At 39.5% G+C, this 23,175-nt stretch overlaps 1 protein-coding gene across 1 annotated transcript in view; it reads left to right on the forward strand.

Moving 5' to 3' along the window:
* The window catches only part of nell2a (neural EGFL like 2a), a 113,766-nt gene that overhangs the window by 39,959 nt on the left and 50,632 nt on the right, over positions 1-23,175 (forward strand). The window contains exon 13 of the mRNA XM_084734413.1: positions 20,784-20,909. Within this exon, the coding sequence (XP_084590539.1) occupies positions 20,784-20,909 (126 nt within the window). The remainder of the gene's footprint in view (positions 1-20,783; positions 20,910-23,175) is intronic.

The raw sequence follows: 23,175 nt of genomic DNA on the forward strand, positions 1-23,175 counted from the left end.
TTTTATACCAACCAGCAGTGATTTGTTTCCCAGAGCTGAGAGGGGAAGCAACCGTACCGGTAAGCTACGGCCGGGGCTCTCAACCTTTTGTGACTGAAGGCCCATTTCTGATTGTTAAAGAATTTCCAAGGACCATTTTCCAAAATAAATGAGAAATAACTGGGCTGTGTTCAGTTCAGCCTGCTGCCTGCCACTATGAATCAAAATTAAATGTATTCAGAGTCATATTTCTTTACCGCATACTTTGGCGCTTGATCTAGTGCAGTGTTGTTTACCACATTCTTTTTTCATTTTATGTCACAGCTAACAGTGGCAAAGTAATTTCAATCAAACCGTTTTGCAGTAATGCTCCCGCGGCCCACCAGACAGCGACATGGTGGAAAAGTGCAGCTGTTAGCACTCGTCAGCAGTGCTTGTGTAATACCTCTCATTGCCAGAAGGGGGAGACAAAAGTTTCACACCGCAGATTTAAGCACATTTTGTGATACTACTACTACTACTGTAGTTTTACAATTTTGAATGCAGTTATTTTAATTGTAATGTAGTTTTTTTTTGTATTCCTGCTTGCCAATATTTTTTATATGAACAATGGATCAAATGTGTAACATGAAAGGGGACACTCATAGTGATGAACTGACAGAAAATCATAGTCTGTGTTTACCCTCAGCTGTTTGGCGTGTCTTTCAGCTCCTTGCTTTAGTTTTATTGCCTGTTTTGGTTCACTCCCACCACCCTCATCAAGATGTTTTCCAGTCGCAGCGGCGAGGGCTTTAATTGAAAAACCTCAAATAAACCAAAAGGGTAACTAGCTGATGAACAAATTGGAGCATTCAGCAGATAAAGAACCAGACATTTCCATCTTAAAGAAGAGTAAATATCAGACTTTAATTCATCAGATGTCCAGAAACACAACTCTAAGTGTTGCTCTGTGTCTGCTGGATGTATAGATAGGCAACTGATTGCTGAGACCTTCACCTTAACAACTTCATAAAGTGGAAACATGTCAGTGTTGTGTATGCATCTTATTGCACTGCTCCCAAGTGCAAAACAAATCAATTAATGCATGTGTCTTTCCCATCACTGTATCCGGGAATACTCTGACCGCAATTTGAACCCCAGTAAATGGCTTTGATCCATTTAATTCAAGTGCCAAAGAGGAAGATAAAACACAATAACAAATATTTGACTCTTAATTGGTCATGAGTGAAGGCAATATTTTTGTTCCACCCACGCATTAACATTGTTTTGCTCTAAAAATGTGTTGAAAACAGCCGGAAGCGGCGCGGTCGCTTTTTGTTTTATCGTTATCACGCATGTAATATCAGTTCATTGTTGTTGAAATAAGGATGGAGCAGCCTATCCCACTGCCAGTGTGAAACTAAGTACAAGCAGGCAGACTTGCGCCTCCAACATCAACACTTCAGAGCCACACTATTCATCTCAAGAGCAGCCTGACTCTGGCTATGAAATTGGATGGCAGTGTTTGCGGTGAGTGTTTGCATCAGAGACTGAGCAGAGAAACCTGAAATTGACTCAATTTGCCGATGGCCTTCTCTCAAACGCAGTTGATTTTTTTGTGTGTCTCTGTAACTTACTTACTATATGATTTTCCGCGTGTGTCCTGCGTGGACGATAAACGAACCGTCTTGCCAAAACATCGAGGATCCCGTGGATGGGCGAGTGAATGTTTGTGTTCATATAAGAGGTACTGTTTTGTGGCTGCGAGGAGATGTACAGAAGGATGAGTGGAATTGCTTTCAATTCTAGATGAGTTTCAGTACAGTTGTTACTGTGAGATGAGATGAAAAGTCAGACTTGGAGGCAATTCTGTGTATAGAGCACAGCAGGGAGATCATAAAACAGAAAGACATAGAGGCCTACACGAACATAGTTTTTTGTCTACACATGCACACTACAATTTTTGGGGTCTTGTCAGACGTAAAGACAAACATCACAAAGAGCAGAGACAGATACTAGCTCTTTAAAACATTCCTAGGTCAGAGATGGGCTCAAAATAGCCGATGAGATCACTTCTGTGTAAATTTTTCATAGAAGCAGCAGTAGGGAAAACTCAGGGGGATACTAGCCCTGCCTTTGTGCGAGTCTGTGTGTGTATGTGTGCAGGTGCATATCTGTGTACGAGTTCTCCAACAGAAAGAGAGCCCAGTTTTTTTTTTTTTTCCCCCTCCACGCAATCCTCACGGTGCAGTCAGGCTGAAGGCCTATTTTGCTACATGCGTGCGTGTGTTTAGGACAGAATTAGACAGAGGGCCGAGCGGTGGAGAAGTGACAGACTGTGTGATTGTCTCTAAATTGAACAATCAGTATAGTTCAACGTGTTGAGATAATACCATTATTCATCTCAGCATTGTAGAGGACTGCAGGCAGAGAGACATCTCCCATTGTTGTCTGGTTTTGAAATGCCCTACTTTAGAAATTCTCTGTCAAAATTGCTCAAAAAGAAGAGCTGCTTGGGTGTTTTTTTTTTGTAGCATCCATATGGGAAATGTGAAATACAAAACGATATTCTGTAAAATGGAGGAAATGGAAAGAGACAAAGTATGAAACAGCATTTTATTTAGATTTAAAGCCTATCCTAGAAAGTTTACTAACTCACATCACACGCTTAATTTATCAGGGGCAGTGCACATCACTGGAATTATGATTTATAGATACCATACTGACATAAATATGTAGATACACAGTGTTAGGCTTTTTTCACACTGCAGGAACATCAGATTTGTTTCCCAGATCAGATCTTAAAGACGGACTGTCATCACCAACCTGTCGGCATGGGTAGCCGTGGTAACAATGCAGGCATCAATAACTTCAGAGTTTATAAAGAATGCAGTCTACCTGCTGTACATGAGCAGTTCCCTGAGTTAACTGATATGATTTGGTGCTATACAAATAAATCTGACTTGACTTGCAGGTGACTCAGATGAACAATCGCATTGTTAAGATGCAGAACTCCTCTGTCGCACCGTTGCTTTCAATACTGCTCAGCTAGTAGCAGCATGTATTCTGTTTAGCAACTCTGATACACTTCTGTAACCCTGGTTTTGAGTTGTGTGTCATGTTGCGAGTGGCACAAAAGACACTTGAAATTGGATTAAAGTGTCCAGACTGAGACACATCTGTAGAAATGTGATTGGAATTGCATTTCAGATAACCTCCGAATGTGGCTTCAATTCAATTTCATGCATTTTTTTTTTTGCTAGTAAGACTTTTTAAAGTCAAACTGGATATGGCAAACACCAGATTCGGGCTGAAAGTCTTAGATAGTCCTAAAGATAGTTAGATATCAATATGAACATTAGTAGTAGTGGTAAGATTACATGAAGCTGAACAGTTTGGAAAGGTTGTGTAGTTTGTGTAATGTAACTTGTGTGATGGCGTCCTTCAACCATTGTGGATTCTGGCTTGTGACAATCACATGTGCAGCTGGGTCAGAGACGGTTTTCGTTTGCATCATTTCCCATGATGCATGTTGTGAATGTTATGTTCTAAAATGCAGGTGTGTGCAGATTTGTTAGTGTGTGTCATGTGTTTGTTCAGAACATGGTGGTTTACGTTGGTGATTGCCATTTTTGCAGTGGTTCGTCAGCATCAGGCCCTGATGCCGATATTCGATCGGGCCCATCTCTGATTACAAATAAACATTTTCTCACCTGTTTTGGTGCCGTGCTGTCAGTTTTGGTTTAATTGTCCGGGTCATGAGGTATCTGTCTCTGAGATTTCTTCATCTTCAGCAATACAGTGGAGAATGAATGGATTTCTGTTTGTGGTGTTCATTGAAAACTTTCCTACATAGACAGGCTGGTAATATTCTATATCTACTTGTCTCCAACAAATCACATAAAAAGACCAAAACATACAGTGTGTTAGTCCATCGCCCAGAACTCTCTGACTTCCATTTGGCCCTAATCCTATTAGTTCACATTGAAAATATACATTTTAAATTCATGTCATAAATATTTAGTTTCCATTTTATTATTAAAAAGCTCAGTAGTCCCCTAAAGTAGATGAGAGCAAAAGATGAAAGGAGACTATACTCCAGTTGGAGTAAATTTGTTGGGGACTGTTCTCCATTGCAGATTATCAAGCGTGGTTCTTTAGTGAGTATTTAAAGCACCAGGATGATGGGTTCGGATTGACTCCATGTAATCTACAGTGTCTCTGGTCATCATAATGAAGGAACATGTTATCCTGTGCATCGGTTTGGCTTGAATGAATTGTTTTTAATAGGTTTTGGGCAACTATGGCACAGACCAGTAAGATAAGATCAATTCACTGAAAACAAAATATAGCATTACAATTAAGAACAAGGCCAACAACTGAATTTTTAATTAAATTTGTTGGATTGTTTTTATTATGTAAGCTAACTGATTGAAAATAAAGTCTAGCCTGGTTGCACACAGTGAGGTTTTATTGCCTGTAAGCCTTGACTGTGTGTGTGTGTGTGTGTGTGCGTGTGTGTGTGCATGTGTGTGTGAGCTTATCATATGTGAACACAGACCGATCCGATTGCCACCGCTGTCTTTTGAATGTCACAAGGTTGCAGCAGGCTAATTGGCACTGACTGAAGAGCACGGCCCGCTCCGAAACCCAATCACTGGTGGGATGAGCCACGAGCGTCTGAGCTTCACACCTGCGACGGACGTGACCCCCTCACACACACGTACAGACACACACACACACACACACAGATGAATCACACACTCAGGCAAACAAATACACAGTCTGACTGGCTGTGTGTGTTTACACACTCCTCACCTCTGTGACCCAGCTGAAATGTCACCCAAAACAGACAGTCCTACCATCATCCAGACAGTCCCCTCCACTGTAAATAACAGTATCTGAGCGCTGCTCAACCAATATCCTTCAAATGCCACATGGGAGAAATCTCCTGTCTGCTCCTTTACCAGATGAGATTACACGCTTCACACTCAGGTGCAGTTTTCTTCATTTCAAATTCACATCAGTGATGCCTGGATGATTCTGCTGTATTGAAGATGTCAAAAGTATCGGTACTCTAATACTTTTTTGATACCACGTGTTTAAAACGATACAATATCACCTGATTATAGTATCGACAATATGAAAGCTACAAAAAAGAAATGATTTATGTGCTCATTCAAGACCTCAGTTAAGGTCAGACTTTGTTGTCTTGCCTGAATTTTGCCTTGCTGCAAAACCAAACCTTTTTTTCTTTTTGCTGTGATATCGAATGAGGTATAGAGTATTGTTTTTTTTTTTATTCTAGTATTATATCAAAGTTTAACATGCTGGTACGGTGACAACTGTATGATGTCTGTGCTTTAAGTCGTGGTTAAGTTGTTGTAGTTAAGTGTAGAAAAACCCTACGTGAAACAAAAGACCAGAGTACATTTACTGTAGTTCTTGGGCACGGTGTTGCACATTATCTTACCGGGTTTCCTGACATCATCACCTTTTAAGCTGATAGAGTAAACTTGTTAGCAAACAGCTGCGTATTTACTTGTCTAGCAGTTAGGGGGCAACATTATCGTTCACTTGGAGTCTTGTTCCTGTCTACTTGATCAATATAAATCCAATATTCACTCACTTTTATCTCTGTTTTTGGTCTTTACTAACTCCTGAGGGAATATCTGGCTCTTTGGCTGCTAGTTTCCAACTGTCTGCTGTTTGCTGCTGAGCAGGCAGTGTACAATGGATTTTTTGACTTTTATTTTACTGAAATCTGCCCCATGCTATCACCAAATACAGCGTTTTCCTGATAATAATTTTGCACATGTACTTGAATTGAATTTTTGAATGCTTGCTATGTAGCCACATGCAACCATAATAGAAAAATATTCCATTGTCTATTTTCACTTTTCCTTCAGTGAAGGATCTTAACACATCTTCTGAGCACAACGATTGTTTATTGCTTGGCTACTGTGAATATTTCATTATTACAACATCTCATCAATGAATTACGGATTTTACAACCCATTACAATTAAATTTTATGATGCTCTTTTAATGGATGAGTAAGCTCTGCTAGTAATAATCCGTTATAGGAATTTTCCATTCTATCTGATATAATTAAAATTATTCATTGAATATGTAGATCTCTGCGAACATGAAGCAAGGCTAAGTGAACCAAAGCAGCTGCAGTCGGACAGCAAACAAAAAAAAAAGAAAGAAATGAAACTCGGTATTAAGCTCCGTAAAACCGAGGGGAGCCATTGTAAGTATTTGCAGTTTATGGTCTTAATAGTACTTTATTACCCGACTACACTTCAGAGAAAAATGTACTATCTACTAAACTACATTTACTTTACAGTTACTTATTATTGCTAGTTACTTTTCAGATTTTATTTTTATGCAAAAAACATTTGATCATCTATTAAACCAGATGCGTTAGTAGAGATTATTATCAAATGATACATAAAGTAGTTAAAATTAGCTCAACCTCGACTGGCTGTAATATAAAATGCTGTTACAGGTTAATGCATCACTAGCAATAATCCAAAAGAATAATATACTGTAAAAAATAGTATAATGAGAATTTTACCTCTGATGATGAATTGAATTTTGAATGCAGGACTTTTACTTTCATTGTATTATCTTTTACAGCGTGGTATATCAACTTTTACTTTACCAGTGACAGATCCAAATATCCCCCATGACGGAGAAAAAATAACTGTTTATTGCTTTCATTATTACATCTCATCAATGAATTAAGCATTTTACAACACAGTGCAATTAGATTTTATGATGTATGTCTTTGATGGATGACTGAGCTCTGCTAGTAATAATCGGGGCAAAGAAAATTAATGAATAAATCAGTCAGTGTGTAACCGCATCTGAGTTTTATTGCAATAAATTTTCCATTCTATCTGATATAATCAAAAATATCCAATAAAGATTCTTATGTCGATCTCTGCAAACAGTGCATTTTATTTATAATATTATTTTTATTACATGTAAACCCTGTGTGTTTGACATAAACCAACAAGCAACAACATGTAACATAAATACACATTTGTTAAATGAAATACAAAAAATGCAACAATAGCAGAAGCAGATTTAAATAAGACTTTAAGAAGATGTTAAAGAAACACGAGGCGGTATGAAAAAAAAAACATTATAGGATCCAGGAAACAGTGAAGTATTTCAGTATAAATAAGTTAAAATAGAATAAGAGAGAATAAACATATGAATAGTCCTGACTTAATAAAACGCAGTGGCAAACAGAAATGTTTTGAGGGCTCTGATTTAAAATAACCGGCAGGTCATCCTGTCACGGAGCTCTAATAACGGTTTCAGCTTCATGTTGCTCATTGTTTAGACCTCTGCCCTACAGGCTGCACTCGCTCACAGATTGAAGAGTGATGGATGATGATGCTCCATCGATTTACGCGTGGTGGAAAATCTTTCCTGGATTAATGAGAGCCATGATGGAGAGCAAAACCCCATTTACGCTGCCACGCGTAAACAAGGCCGTTTTGTCTACCGGTCTTCATTTAAGTCCTGCCAAGTCGAAGTGTGTTAAGTGCATGTTTAATGTGACATATGGACACACATACACACACACACATGCAGATGCACTTGATGCCGTCATTCAAGCACATGTAGATATTTGCAAGGACGGATCCATGATTTGTTTTTAGGTTTGATGGAACTTTTATGTGGAAATTGTCAGGTTGTCGTGTGGTGAATGTGCACGGATTGAGTGCACACATTAACAAAAAAAAACAATAGCGCACATTCACACACCTTCTTGCAATGCCAGCAGCAGACGCGCACACACACACACACACACACACACACACACACACACACACACACACACACACACACACACACACACACACACACACACACTCCCTTCCTCCTCCTTCTCCTCCTCCTCCGTCTTTTCTTTATTTGATGTTCATTGTTCTAAGTCAGGTAGCAGGCTTCTAAGTGTTTACAGTGATTGATCACAGTGTGAGTGTCTGGTATTTAGACAATGACTGTGCTTTTCAGAATGCAGATTTTCACTCTTGTTGCTTCCTAATAGGATTTTTTCCACTCAGTCATCTTAATTGGCTCCTGCTCCTGCCCAAATTGGCAGTGACGTTTTGCATATTTGTTTTGGGTCTTTTTGGGCCTGTTTATTTAGGCGTGATTGTCCAATTTGGTAAGTTGAAAAGAGTTGCCTCGTAAAAAAATATATCTGCATTTCATGCTCAAGTAATGTCTCAGAAAAGAAACCATGAGCTGCTCTGTTACATTTCAAAGAAACTCATTTTGTCTGAGTTTTTTTTTTCCTCGTGGTTTCCATTAAAGCAGATATGAAAACAGCAATTGTTCGTAAAGATTTCAACAATAAAGGAGCAACCTGATTAAAAAACACCCCGCTACTTTGTCATTTACAGCAATTTTCTCCTGAATGAAAGAAAGTGGAGAGGATTTAGAGTAATTTCGCTCGTTGAACTGCCTTTCAGAGACACATCGTGCAATACAACCACATCATCATTCATCAACAGCATCACAATGTGCTAACGGCCCACAACACTTAGCCCTCAGCAAACACAATGAAAGCAAAGTCTACACCTACACTGGGAACAAAATAAGTATTTTGAGCACATCACTTTTGGTTCTGCTAACATGGTCACAATTTTTAGAATTATTGTCAGGACTAAGTGAATAATCAACTAATTTAAAAACTAATCAGTGGATTAATTCATTTGTGTAAAACCTTTGATTTTTGAAAATGATCTGAAAGAGATAAATTGCAGTTATGTAATAGCACAGTTTTGAATATCAAAGGAACAGTTTCTTGCCAAGAGCTAGATAAGAAGTTTCATACCGGTCTATACCAGCCAGTATGTGTGTCCATTCTAATGAAGCTACCACCAGCAGCCAGTTATCTTAGCTTAGCATGGTAGTTCTCAAACTTTCTCTGACATGCCCCACTTCAGAAGACGAAAAAGTCCATGCTCCACATCAATCATTAACAATGAGCAACATGGGGAAGCAACTAATAAAAAAGGATGCAAGTTGAATTTTAGTGAAATAAAGCTCACCATGATAGCATCAGCAAACTCTTGTTTGTTTTTTATCCCTGCATGAATCATACTCATTCAGCTTAGATTTACTCCCCTGGTCATTTAGATTCCACAGTTTGAGAACCACTGGTTTAGCATAATGACTGCAAACATGGAAACAGTGTCCGTAGGTAACAGAATCCACCTACCAGCGCCTCTAACTCTCACCAACGTGTCCTCAATTGTCTTTCAGGAAGTCATCGTAGGATAGTAGATTCCCCCTGCTTCCAGTCTTTATGCAAAGCAAAGCTAAGCTAATCATTTCCTCGACAAGAAAGCAAATAAGGGAACGTGTCCACGTGCCAGTGTCCTGTTTTTCAGTTGTTCCCAATGAGGGCGGAGCGTCTTTTTTTCTGAGTGCTCTGCCTTTTTTGTGTGGCCACTCTAGCCGCATCTCGTTCAAAATCTCTGAACTTTTCAGAAAAGGTTAATGTCGTCCCTGTCACTTCATTCTCAGGCAACCAATCGCGTATTAGATGGAGACTTGTCACCCTGGTAACCAAGAAAATGGAGGAAAAGCTTGTTTTGTCCTTGTCTGTCTAAATGTCAGAAACTAGAGAGAGACAGAGACTGAAAAGCTAATTTCTTGGAGCAGATTGGCCAGCCACTGAACGTTGCTGGTGAGTGTTGTAGTCAACCCACTGTTAATGTAGCATTAAACTAGCTAATGTCAATCACAATGTCAAACCCACACAGAGCTTTTTTTTTTCCCTCGCAGCACATATGTTTCATCTCAGCATCCTGCCAGACGTTTTCTGCCAGAAATAAAAAATGTGAACACAGACCCTGAGTGTATCTCTTTAAATGTTGGATTATTCCTTTAAAGTGCTATTAAAGACACTATCTCTAAAATATGAAAGTTTCTAACTTTGCCTCCCTGCAGCTGTGTATTAAAATACAATCCCGGGGACACTAAAAAGAATTGTTTCAAAGCAAAACAAAAACTTGAATTTGAAATACTTGCTAATCACATACAAATTCAAAACATACTGCCTTTTTAAAATGCTTGGTGTACCTTTGAAGCAAGCATTCTTTTCCATACATCCTGAACCACCTCCTATAAGTCAGTACTGGATCCAGTGACACTCCCCTAAACCAAGAGAGCCATCCTGTAATGTCCTCTGACACCTTTCTCCACCCATGAGGAACCAAGGCCAACAGTGGAGATTATTTGCTGAGTGGGACATTGTTTGGCCAGCAGGGACGGCTCTTTGTCTCTCCGCTCTTCCCTCTGACTGTTATAAATCTGGCCATGAGGGAAGTGGCTACTGAGGAATATCAGACAATGTTTTGGCAGGCCTCGTCCCTCTGCCACGTATTGAAAACCATCTGCTCGAGTGAGTGAGCTGTTTAGGGAAGGGACGGATGGATAGATGATGAAAAGACAGAAAGAAAGAGAGATAAGGAAAGAGGAAGAGGGGGGGCCGCTGGTGGAATGGCACAGATTGGGGTGTCTTTGCGGGACATCCAAAGGCAATAGCAGTGTTATCTCCCTACTCCCAGACCTCGGTTTACTGCAGTATGAAACACAGATAGTGAGAATGCTCCCTATTACAAACTACATGTTATGCAAGCGGAGAGGTATAAGCTATTATTCCCTGTTTACTAGTTGTGGGATGAGTAAATGTGGAAATATTAAAACTTGTCTGAAGAGTTATGACCCCCAGCAATATAACAACACTTGGCGATACCATGTGTAGCATCACTGTGGATTTGAATGCATAGATACATATGCTAAGTCATGTTACAGAGGCTGATTTGGCCTACATCAGGGTCAAGAGTAGTAGCTTATACTGCTCTACAAAGGTGGTATAAGGCTATTGGGTAACAGGTGGATAGGATGCAATTCCTTTGTTTTTCCTGTTTGTGCATATTTTATCACAAAAAATAATTGACCTAAACCTTTGGAGAAACTTGAAATATGTGATTTAACCACAGTTTGACCATATCAAACTCTAAATTCTGTCAGTTCCTTCTACTCTGCTAAGCTAATGGCTAGTTATCTTTTTAGCAGGACTAATTTTGCTGTTTTTAATTCTCTTTTTTTAACAGTTAGGGGGCTTTGGTCAAGGCTTTAAGGATTTGGCTACCCTGCTTTGGATGTGCAGATTTGAACTGTGTTTTGTTGTAACTGCACATTTAACGTGCCATAGTCTTTGAAGTTATACATTTGCATGGCATAAAAAATGGTTTTGTTCTCAATTACATTCTGATGATATATGGAATTACAGCATTTTGGCTTTGTTGGACAGCATAGAGAGCTTCAGATAGAAGAGAAGGATAGCAATATGACGTGATTCATAAAGCAAATTTTGCTAACTAGTATTATAAATGTTGTTTGCTGTCTCAGGCCAGATAATCAGACTTTGAAGCTGATGTTTCTCTTCATCGATCTGTCTGCTCTCTGCTGGTGAAGGGGTAGGCCCTCCAAAACTCAGATACCTGTAAAATCAGCTCCTATATAGTATCATTCCCCTCTCTGTGGTGTCGGTGGTTGCCATGGTCACACGGTGAGCCGCTGTGGTGAGTTGGAAAAGTTGAGCCATCATTAGCTCGGTGAAACGCTGTGCACGTTCACGAAAGCAGCAGCCGCCCTCCCTGTCCTCGTCAGTGCTGCAGCCTGCACATGTTCCTTTGGTTTCTGCCCGTATTTTAACAAACAGAAAATGGACGGCTATGAAACTTTGTACAGACAAGCATGATCCTCAGAGGACGAATGCTGCTGACTTTAGTGATCCTCTGACTTCTCCTCTACTGCCACCAGCAGGTTGACGCTTTTGGTTTTGCATAAAAAGTGACTTTTAATCAAGTGAGCATGATAAACATTATACCTGCTTAGCGTTGTGACCATGTTAGCATGCTGATTTTTGCATTTAACTCAAAGCAAATCTCTTATTTTAAGATTTTTTTCAGCATTTTTGCCTTTTATTGCATACACTGACAGATGCAAACAGGAAAACATGGACAGAAAGAGGGATATGATGTGCAACAAAAGTCCCTGGCCAGAATCGCACCAGGGGCATTACACTTACATGAGTGTTTTTCCAGCTCATCAGCACAAATATGTTACCCTACGCACTATGAACTGGTACGCCTGTTCAGAGCATGGATTTACCCAGAGAACAAGCAGCAGAGAGCAAGACTTTGCTGGGATCATGTTTTGTCGTATTTTAGACAGAGATGCATTAGTTTGGCTCTCTTCAGCTCACAGTAGGACAAACGGCTCTGCTCGATGCTGGAAGTGAAGCACCGAGTAACCTGTCGTCCTCTTGCAGCAGCAGCAGCATCGTCCTGTTTACTTTCTGTCAGCACCCAAACATGATATATGAGGATTATCAACATGTGGAACATCGTTCTGTTAGTAAAAGTCACTTAAGATAGATTTTCTATAAGTCTCTTCATCAGCGCTGTGTTAAAAGTGATGTCTGCGCCGCTGCTGTTAACTTCACACCATGAGTCATCTTAAGGTGTTATTCTGCCATTTTGTACTTTCTGTTCACTTTATCAGCCACATATGAGACAGAAATGGCTAAAACTAATGTTTGAGACTCTCTGTAATTCATTTCAGAAAAAAAAAACCCAACAAAAAGTACATTGTTTGGCTCACAGTGATGCAAAAATACACAGCCAGTGATCATCTTATTTGCAATGACAATGAGGTGAGTGATGAAATAACTTGTAGTCATAACCAGTTTAATTTTTAAGTTGAAAAACAGATTTTTCAGTTCAGTGAAGGAATGACAGTGATTAGTTATTAAATAACATAATAAATATGCATCATAGCTCCTTTAAAATTTGAGGTCCAGTATTTTTCTGATCAGGCGTCTGACATAGAGTTTATTAAAGAGGGTGGAAATTAGACAAATTTTAAAATATGCCACTATCATCATTATTTTAGTGTGATTTGTTTGTCTGTTTTTCAGGATTATGATTTAATAAAATATTGAAATATTAATGAGACAAGTTTTTTATATGTATTTTAGGTAAATGCATTGTTATATCATTGAATAATAACATCATAACATCATAACATCATCATTTGATTAATCAATAAATTAACCAACAGATTAATCGATTAATGGAAAAAATAATTGACAGATTAATCATTTAAAAAATAATCGTTAGATGCTAACAAAATATGTGAAAAAAATAAAACTACAGGAATTCTTTTTTTCTTCTTCTGTTTTTTTTGACATGCACAGGGGCACATCAGGCCACAATAATTTTAAATACATCTGAAACAACTGTACTTTATCTTGAAACGGTCAATAAAATTCAGTAAGTGGTGAAGCTGTCCATTTTTATATTCATGCAATAAATATGCAAATGTTAATTAGATGGCAATCTGCATGAGAAATAAAAAAAAAACAATTTAGTTATGATAATTATCTACTTGTATTCATCAGTTTGACCTGGACAGATGTGGTTTCCACTGTATAAACAACAACATGACCTTTTTGACAACAGCCATATTGATATGAAATGATCGGATAAATACAGGTGATACCAGTGATACTGATGAAGGTCCTTTTCCATTGAGTTTTTCCAGTTTGACTTAAATGGGACCTTAATTAGTATCATCAGTTACACCTGTGTTTACCAGACTATTTCATAACAATATGGCTGCTGTGAAAAAGATTTATTAAATCACTTTTTGAAAATATACATTCCTTTTGTTGATAAACAGAATTAACTTCTCTGGAGTCATACTGTAGAGCGAGGTCATGTTGTGTTTCTGGATTTTCAAGAATTTGGATTATGAAAAATGCCAGTGTGATTTTGAATGGATATTAACTGCAGAGTTCTGATTTCACACATCGCTCTAAATACTAAAGTAGCTGTTAGCGTTCTGTAATTTGTGCCTGACAGCAGGAACAAATGTTTTATGCAAAACAAGGACATTTTTTGTCCTAATAATGCCAAGTTACCAGCCCTCCTCAGATATGACTGTGATTGATTCACTAGTCATGCAGGAATGCACAAAGGTGGAAAAAAAAGAGAGGAGAGCCGTTTTCTATCCATCCATCGTGGCGTGGTAGAAGATTGACCCCGAGCGCTCCGTTCAGCGATAAAAGCTGCTGCCGACTCTTGGCCGGCCTTCTTTGCTTGGCGCATCACGTGTGTCCATGTGACAGGCCAATCAAGAAAATGGAGTGCGTTAATGGAGATGGAGATGGTCGCTCTCCCCCGCGCGTCGGTGTGGTGCCCCTCATCATCTCACCTCCTAACATATTGTTTCAGCAAACGTAACTGCTGTCACCGGCGGCAGGATGGATGGTGTCTTACAGTTAATAGGCTCTAAATCAAAGCCGCACAACGGATGGCCAATCAGAGAGTGGGAAAGCTGTCACCTAAGACCTCCGCTCAAGGTTACCATTGCGATTGCGGACAGAGTGAATTTGTTCTCCTACTTTCTGTCTCTTCAGTTGACAGTTAATACCTTTCACTGCTTCTCCACCATCTAAATCTCTTTCTCCTGCTATCTCAATTGTTCCCTCTTTTACACACACTCCACACTTTCTACTTCACACTGTCTCTTTCTCATGCTTCATCTTTCTGTGTTTAATCCACTACTTTGCCTGCCCTTTTCCCTGCACCCCCTTCTGTCCTCCGTCTGTATCTCTCCCACTTCACTATCTCAGTCATTCACCCTCTCCCCTGCTGTCTCGTCTTCCCTTTTCTGCACAGCTCGTCGTGACTTCCTCTTTGTCTCTAATTCAGTTCTTCTCCTTACCTGCCCTGCTGTCTGCCCTTCCCTCCACTTCCCATTTTCAACGTCCTCTTTACATCTCTGTTTCTCTCACTGTCTCTCAAAGCCAGTCACAGGGTTTAATTAGCCTCCATTCATTTAGTGAAGGACACATGTACTTTCATAGGTGATCGACGATTGTCTGTCTGCTTCATTTATCCGTGAAGCTTTTTGAATAGCTAGAGGCAGCAAGTATTGATGAAACTGTGAAAGGAAGAGGACCAAGGAAATGTGAATGCCACAGTTGTAGGCAGGTGCTGAGCTCTTAGTTTGCGGGTTGGTGGGCGGTGCTCTACCCAAGGACACGCGAGCCGAGTGAATGCCAATGCAAATCTATTGAAATTCAATTTCGAGAGCTCTTCGCAAAAAGCACCTGGCACAAAACCGTATCCAGGGGTGAATGTTCTCCTGTGCTCTAACAGACGCTGAATACAGTGAATGAATAATAAATTAGCAATGTCAAGGACTGTGGAACTCATCTTTCAAAAAAGGGCCCTACGTTTGACCTGGACTATCAACGGGAACATGGCCCCGGAGCACATGACACAGTCGGATTTGTTCGGTTCATCTTGTATTTGCATCGAGTTGCATTTGGTTGCATCACATTATCAAGATTATTTTGTTTACCCTGGCAGTGTTGTGCATCTTCTGTCTGATGGTTTGGCATGCAGTTTAAAACCCAGGAATAGCTGTTGCCTTAGCAACAGCTAATATGGATCTAAATATGGAATCCTGAGAGTGAGAAGGAAATACAAAGGACAATCTAATAAATCATGTTCTTAAAGCTGCACTAACTAGGTTTTAATTAATAGAGGGCAAAAACCCTTCAAAACAAACCCACAGAAACACAACCTGAGACAGCACAGTGTTTCCACGGCGCGTCATCAATCCAGGGGTCCGCCATGTTGGAGACACTGAACGTAAGCGATGCATCTGAACTCGCAGCTGCTCCTGATTATTTGCTGTCTTCAAATGCGGTCATGTTTACCGTGTTTACGAGAAGAGTTCATATGAAGGCCCGTTTTTTTGTGGTATTCACAACCTCGTGGAAATTTTCTGAAAGCTCCGAGTTCACAAGTCGTGTACATGATGTCCCATGTACTGGATCCTTTTGAAGGCAGCAGTTGTCACTCCATATGGTCAGTTTTGGTCAACCAAATGTAAGAATAAAAAACTTCTGATCAACTGACTTTTTAATAAATTGGCTGAAAACAGATGTTTTAATTGCTGATTAGCAATTTGATCCAAAAAGTTGTTCTAGTAGACTGAAAAGAGGTGAAACAAAACAGCAATTTAGTCTAATTGTCAGGCCACATGAATATTCCATTGGATATGACTTTCTGGCCACCTGATGCCCGTACGGCTGTGTTTTTCTTTAAGACTGCAGTGTTTACTTTCTGTGCCCAAGTTTCTTCACCGATCTTTTCCTCCTTCTTTCTGTTTTTTTCATGACAGGTAGGGTACACACTTTTTTTTTTTTTTACCTGAGCTTGTTAGCTGGGCACAGCCACATAACTTTTTATAAATAGGGAGCAGTGAGACTCAACCTTACAGTCAAGAACAAAATGCACCAACAAAATAACTACAACAGTAAGGTAAAAGTGGCCAAAAGCTAAAAAGAGCTGCAGAGTTGGTTGTTAACTCTGTGTGGCTGCCAGTATCTGCCCTTTCACATTAAGTCAGCGTCCAGTGTGGCTCTATTCAGGTGTTCTGGCTGATGGATGAGAGCAGCCCCGTCCAGGTACGTTGCTCCTATTTCATGCCCCCACACCTTTTTAGGTGAAAACAACCACTCTAATTTGACTGGCGGTCAATACAAAGTTGGAGGTCTTTGCCCGTTTAAAGGCATCAAAGAGGAATACTGTATTTCTTTTTAGCTATTAGGAGCCCAAATCCTCTGGCCAGTCAGGTGAACACTTGCAATTGCAGATTAATGATTGCCGCTGTTACATAGAAAAGATAAAAGAAGTAGAGGCGCTTTCAGTCTGTCTTCATCAAAGTGAATGAACCTGACATATACAACCAACGCACTGAATCTTCAGGGAATGTATTTCAGACATCTGTCACTTTTTATATCGTTAAGTCACTTTGTTTTTCTCTTTTGGTGCTGTTGAACCAAACTCCATTCTAAAATCACGTGTTTTATGGTAGAGTCGTATTTTTTCACAGTAAAAACTTGAGTTGCACTGTCACCAAAACTCTTTTCGGGTTCACTTTGATCATCAGGCACAATCGGCTCACATGTCATTTACTCAGTAACATTACTGACTAACCTGTGATGAAGTGTTTGGCACAGACGCACACACTGACGGGGTGTTTTTACAGTGCTTGTTGCCACCTAAAGGGTGACGTGGTCCTTCTCAAGACAGGTTTGTGACATGTGGCTGCTCTCATCCATTAGATTGGTTGAAGTCGGGCGGAGCTATGCTGGGCATTATGAGAGGATGCCAAACTCAGTGTAGCCCACCAATTCCACACAGAGAAATTAAGGGGAAAAAGGACATAATGATGCATATTGTCAACAGGTGCAACAGCAGAGTGATGGAGATGAATCTCGCAAAATAAGTGAAAACTGTGTTGTTTCACTGTGGGATATGAAATACTCTACTACTGATAAGCACTTCATGAATTTAGAACATGGAGTTCATAAAAGCTCAATAGGCCTTTTTCACAGCAGGGTTTCTGACATGAAATAGTAGACTAAACACAGGTGTTACCAATGATAGTTATTAATGTTCTGTTTGATTCAGGTCAAACACAGTCAGAGCGCTGCTATTGTGGATGTTGGCTCACTGGAAAGATTCTGCTACACTAAATAGAACAGCTCCTTACTTAGTATCACTGGATACACGTTTACCCTACTACAGGTCTATTTAGTCAGTGGTCCGTGGGCCGAATCTGGCCCTTTAACAGCCTCAATCCAGCCCTTTCATCGTTTATAAATACGAATTAAGAATATTATGGTGATTTTATATACATAACCTGCTTTACATTCCATGTTTACGAATGTTTACATTGTTTATTCGAAGGTCATCATTCTATTAGTAGGCTAATTAGCTCATTCTTTGGTTACGTATGTTGTTAAGCACAGAGATATTATAAAAACCCCAGGCTGTTTAAGCAGAGGAAATATAGGAGAGTCAAACTGAATAAAAAAAAAAAAAAAGATGTTATATGCAACATTGTGGTTATTAAAACAACAAGCTACTTCTAACCTTGAATTATGAAGGTGCATTTTATTTCCTCTACTTCTGCATGGATTGTTTCTTTTCCAGATGTGAAAACTAATAAAATGGAGGTACAAATAAAAAGCTGCATTTTACACATTGAAATTCCTACATATACAGGTCAGATGTAGGAAATATAAACTCCCAGCCCCTTTGAATTTTCTTTCTCAAATAAAGCCGTTCTAAAAATGCAAACAAATAAGCCAGCCTGACTGTTTCATATCAATATGACTGCCATGAAAAAGGTCTAATAAAGGGCTTAGATGCCTGTGGTACACCCACATGTGTTTCCACTTATTTTGCCTGATTAAACACCTTTGCCTTGACAGTGTGGATATGTACTGACTGGACTATGAACACATGAAGTAGACATAGTTAATATTTAAGAGCAGAATAAACCTTTTTTCACAGCAGCCATTTTGACATGAAATAGTAAACACAGGTGTTAAAAGAGATGCTGATTAAGGTTGAATTATTTTCAGGACAAAATATGGTGCATGTTGGCTCACTGTAAAGGCCCCACTACCCTAAATGGAACGAGACCTTAATTAATATAATTGTTAACACCTGTGGTTCCTATTTCATGTCAACATCTACTATTGACATCTACTTCACTCGCCTCTTGCTCCATGTGTTACGATAGGATCACATATATTATTATTATTATTATTATCATTATTATTATTATTTATACATGAAGTTCGGTGACCTCATCTGAGTCCCAGCATGCCTCTGCCCAACTGAGCAGAGCTTTAATCAGCAAGAATAATTGAGGACACCTTGCGTTTGAGTGCAGGGCCTTTTGAATTAACTTCTCTAGTGGAATAATTCTAACTCTGACTCTACAGTATTTATTTACAGCATATGAGATTTAAAGTGTCCTCGAGCACACAGATGAACTGAATGACCAGCGGTGTTCCGCGGAAAAGCAGCGAAGCCACTACGTGGAGAGCTTTACTTTGACTAGATTGAAAATCGAGTGGTGCAACCTTAAGTGCTTCAACACCCACCTCTCAAGGACCCTCTGCATTTCGACCTCTGTCTCCCTCTGATGAAGACGAATAGCCTTTTCCCACTGGCTGCGTAGGAGCCTTTAGGAACCTTCAGTAGTGAGAACCGACCAGGACCAACTGCACAGGGTGGTTCCCAGGACCAGGGAGACACCCTCAGTATAATGGAGGGGGATGTCACTGTAACGACTAAATAGACTTCCTTCCTAAGAATGAGAGCAGAGTTATTACAGTTGTGTTTTTTATTAGTTTTTATTCTGTTTTTCTGTTTTGTTTTCAGTTCAGTTTAGCTTCTAGAGCGCAGTTGCTTGGTTTAGTTTAGGTTTTATTTGTTTCAGTGTTAGTTTTACCTTTTTTAAAATTATAATATGGGAGGAATTTGTCAGGGGCAAGATTTAAGAAGTTCAGACAATTGATTCACAGTCATGTAGACATCTTAGTCTCAATAAACATTATGCACAAATGCCTCCTCATGCTTGTCGACAAATGTGACCAAAGTGACAAAGACTAAACACTAAAGACATTTTCTGTGTGTTTTTATTTTATTTTGGTTAGTTTTGTAAGTACACAATATCTTCTCAGTTTTTTTTTTTTTTTCAGAAATCTAGTTTTTATTTTATTTCAGCTAAATAAAATGTTAAATTTCATACCAAGTTGAGTTTTAGTTAACTATAATCTTGTGCCCAAAAATAGACAAACATTTCCCTAACCTAAACCATGTTTATTATGGTAACCATGACAACAAAGCTCCGCTAACCTTAACTAAGTCTCATTTCTTAAACCTGATCTTTCCCCAAACCTAACCAAGTAATTTTGTACCTAAACCTAACCTTCTCTGTCATCCTACTGATACTGGTGTTAGATGTGTCACTCTAGAGGGCCTGAACAAAAAATCTATTTTTGTTTAAAGCTGTGAAAAGCTGGATTTTTTTTTTCAAAGAAACCAGCACTGATTATGTGTTAAGGTTGTCTTGACCCGAATATGTACATCAACAAATATGATAAACGAATTAAATGTTTGTCACGACACATCATAATTTTGTAAACAAATTATAGCTCTTTTATAGTTTTAGAATTAACATCAGCCGTTCCTTTCTTTCAAGTCTCTTAATTGCAGCACCCTTTCAAACATTTTTGTACCTTCAGATGAAGTAAAAATTGTTGAACACAGTCATCTGGTTTGATTTGTTTTTTTTGGTTGTCTCCCAGATTTTTTCAGGACTGCACTTAAAGTCAGTCCAAACTTTGCTTAACTCCCACTCCTCTGCTTTTCACAGAGTTTGGTAGATAGCTTAGAAAACATTTCTTCCACCATGCAAAAAAAAAGTTCAAACTTCACATATAAGATTTGTAATGAGGACATTTACATTCGTTTTGGGAGGAAAAGCTGTTAAATATCACTAAGCTAAAGGGGCTTGAAAAATAAAAAGTAAATCACAGTCGATCATGACACTCAAATTTGAGGTCTGAGGCTCAAGGTATCGATACAGAATACTGATTAAAAATATTGTTTGAGCTGCACCACAAGAGGGTGCCTGTAATCTACCAACAAATATCATACTGATTTGTATGTGAAGGTCTATTAATATAACTTTATTAAACTTAAACTGACCTTCTACCATCAGAAAATGATTTAAAATTGACAGACTCAGTTGATAGAAATGTGACAGCAATCCACATCTAACCCAGCTTTGTTCTCCTCCTCTCCTCTCCCCTTCCCTCTCTTTTCTCTTCAGATATTGATGAGTGCGCCGAAGGGAAGCACTACTGCAGGGAGAACACCATGTGCGTTAACACCCCTGGCTCCTTCATGTGCATCTGCCATACGGGCTACATCAGGATCGATGACTATTCCTGCACAGGTGAGCTCCTTTGCGGCCCTTCTGACAGGCTGGAAACAAGTGGAGAGGGCACTGATTTTACTCTTGTGGGCTTCAGCTTCTACAGCAACCATTTTGTGTGGAGGTTGCGAGCAAGCTTGAAACAGTACAAATAATGAGGAGACAAGGTGTGTGGAAACAAGGGCCCTGTTCAGACCTGGTATTAACATGCATCCTCACTGATTCGATCACAAGTGGAAAGCTCTAAGCATGTGAGTTTACACCAATGCATCTCAATATGCGTCTTGAGTGACCACTTGTGATCAGATCTGACTTCCTCGCTCTGTATGCAAGTTAACAGTAGGGCTGTTTTGTAAGTCGAGTGTCCATCACTGTCTGTTTGGCCCTTTTTTGTTCCTTTTTTTTATTTTTTTAGTTCAGCACAACACTAAACTCCTCTGTCAGCCCACAGTGAGCCTCACATTACTTGCGCTGCAGCAGCCTGGCAGGAGAGCTCTGTGTTGCGCTGGGATTTTGAACGCACACTTTGTCAGAATTCTGGGTAGTTTTTCCAGTCATTATCTGACTGTATTAGTGCAGTTTCCACCAGTCACGGCTGCACCGCATTACAGCCACCAGCCGCGGCGCTCCGCTCCGCTTCAAAGTCTATTTTGATGGATGCTATGTCAATTAGCACAGAGCAGATCAAATGGGCAGGAAGTTAGACACAGAAAAGGCGGGGAGAATCTGGTTAATTTTCAAAATAAAAGACCCCGTGCAGACTCGCAATCATAAAGACGAAAGAAAGACAGAAAAGAAACTATTTAACCAAGTACCTTGCTTATCCATGGTAGAAGCACAAAGAGAAAGGAAAGAGGACATAATCAACAAAAACTGAGCAAGTAAACATGATCAGGTGGGCAAAACACTCTGCTGCTGAAACGCTGCTGGTGGGCGCTGCAGCCGTGCAGAGGACGGATCAGAGCCACAGCGCAGTCGTGCCGTGCCGGGTGGAATTTCTGGGTGAGTCAGAGAAAATAGTCTTTGTCTAAGAATTTGTCTTAGACAGAATTTCAAAAAGTTAATAGAGTTTCTCCTCACTCAAAAACTCTCAAAATGTCGCGATATTTTAAGGGAGTCCTGAACCAAATGATGAACATCATTTGAGTAGGCAGTCTTTCAGTGTGGCCCAGGACACTTAAGCCTTCTCACTGCTAGAATTATGTGGTGACATGCGGATCTCAAATGTGTCCTAAGCACATTCACTCCTGTATTTGGAGCTGTCCACTTGTTATCAGATCACCCAGGATGCATGTTAATACCAGGTCTGAACAGGGCCAAGGAGAGGCATGCAGGTGTAAAGAAATTCAAGAGAAGGATGTCTTCACTGCAGCTTGCAGGAGCATTTAAGGAGAAGCATTTTATATATACCTACAGTAGGTTATTGCCAGTTAGAAATGATTTAATTTGCATCTTTAGTCATCCACTGGAGGATGGCATTTGATTTCATTATGATAAATTCTGCAGCCAAGAGAGGCTCAGACTTCCAGAGCCAGAGAGAGGGAGAGGCAGCCAGATATTCAGACATAAATGTAGTGAGTTATCAGTGTCAGAGTGCAGTGCGAGACTGAATAAGGGAGCTGCGTAATAGAAAATCATGTTAAAACAGAGACATTTATCATACAACACCTGTAAAACACTCTGTAAACCTAAGTAATGTGCTGCACTTCCTCCCCCTCAGTTTTTTTTTTTTTTTTTTTTTTTTGTCATATTCCAGACGGCGCCTGGTTAGACACAGTGGTCTGTGAATCTGCCACCCTGCAATTATGCACGGTCTGTTCATTTAATATGCGTAGGGATTAATGTCTCAGTTTGATTTGCTCTTATTGGTTTTGCTCTGATTACTAGCACCGCATTAAAATAAAAATAAAACACACACACACAGAAATCAATACCAGCCTTACTATTTTATGATTCAGCACAAGCTGGCAGTAGAGAAAAAGATTGAACACTGAGAGAAAGTGTCGAATCAATTTTGGACTGCGTTTGCTTTGTGCAGATTACAAAGTTCATCCATCTCCCTGCTTTGTTCAAACTTTAATCACACGTATTTATTCTATAAGAAAGCCTGAGAATGAATCTCTGAACTTTATGTTATGAGACAAGCTTGTTGTTTATCTGTGCAACTTTGAGCTTTTTAAAAGTGATTTCCATAGTTTGTGTGAAGACTTTTATCCTTTGAAATCTTCACTTTGAAAAGCAACATAGATTAGCGTCAGGCCTCTTTAGAAATGTCAAAGTGTTATTG

The sequence above is a fragment of the Lutjanus erythropterus genome, chromosome 13 (genome assembly GCF_056507025.1).
Source record: "Lutjanus erythropterus isolate fLutEry1 chromosome 13, fLutEry1.hap2, whole genome shotgun sequence".
In the NCBI taxonomy this organism is placed as follows: domain Eukaryota; kingdom Metazoa; phylum Chordata; class Actinopteri; order Lutjaniformes; family Lutjanidae; genus Lutjanus; species Lutjanus erythropterus.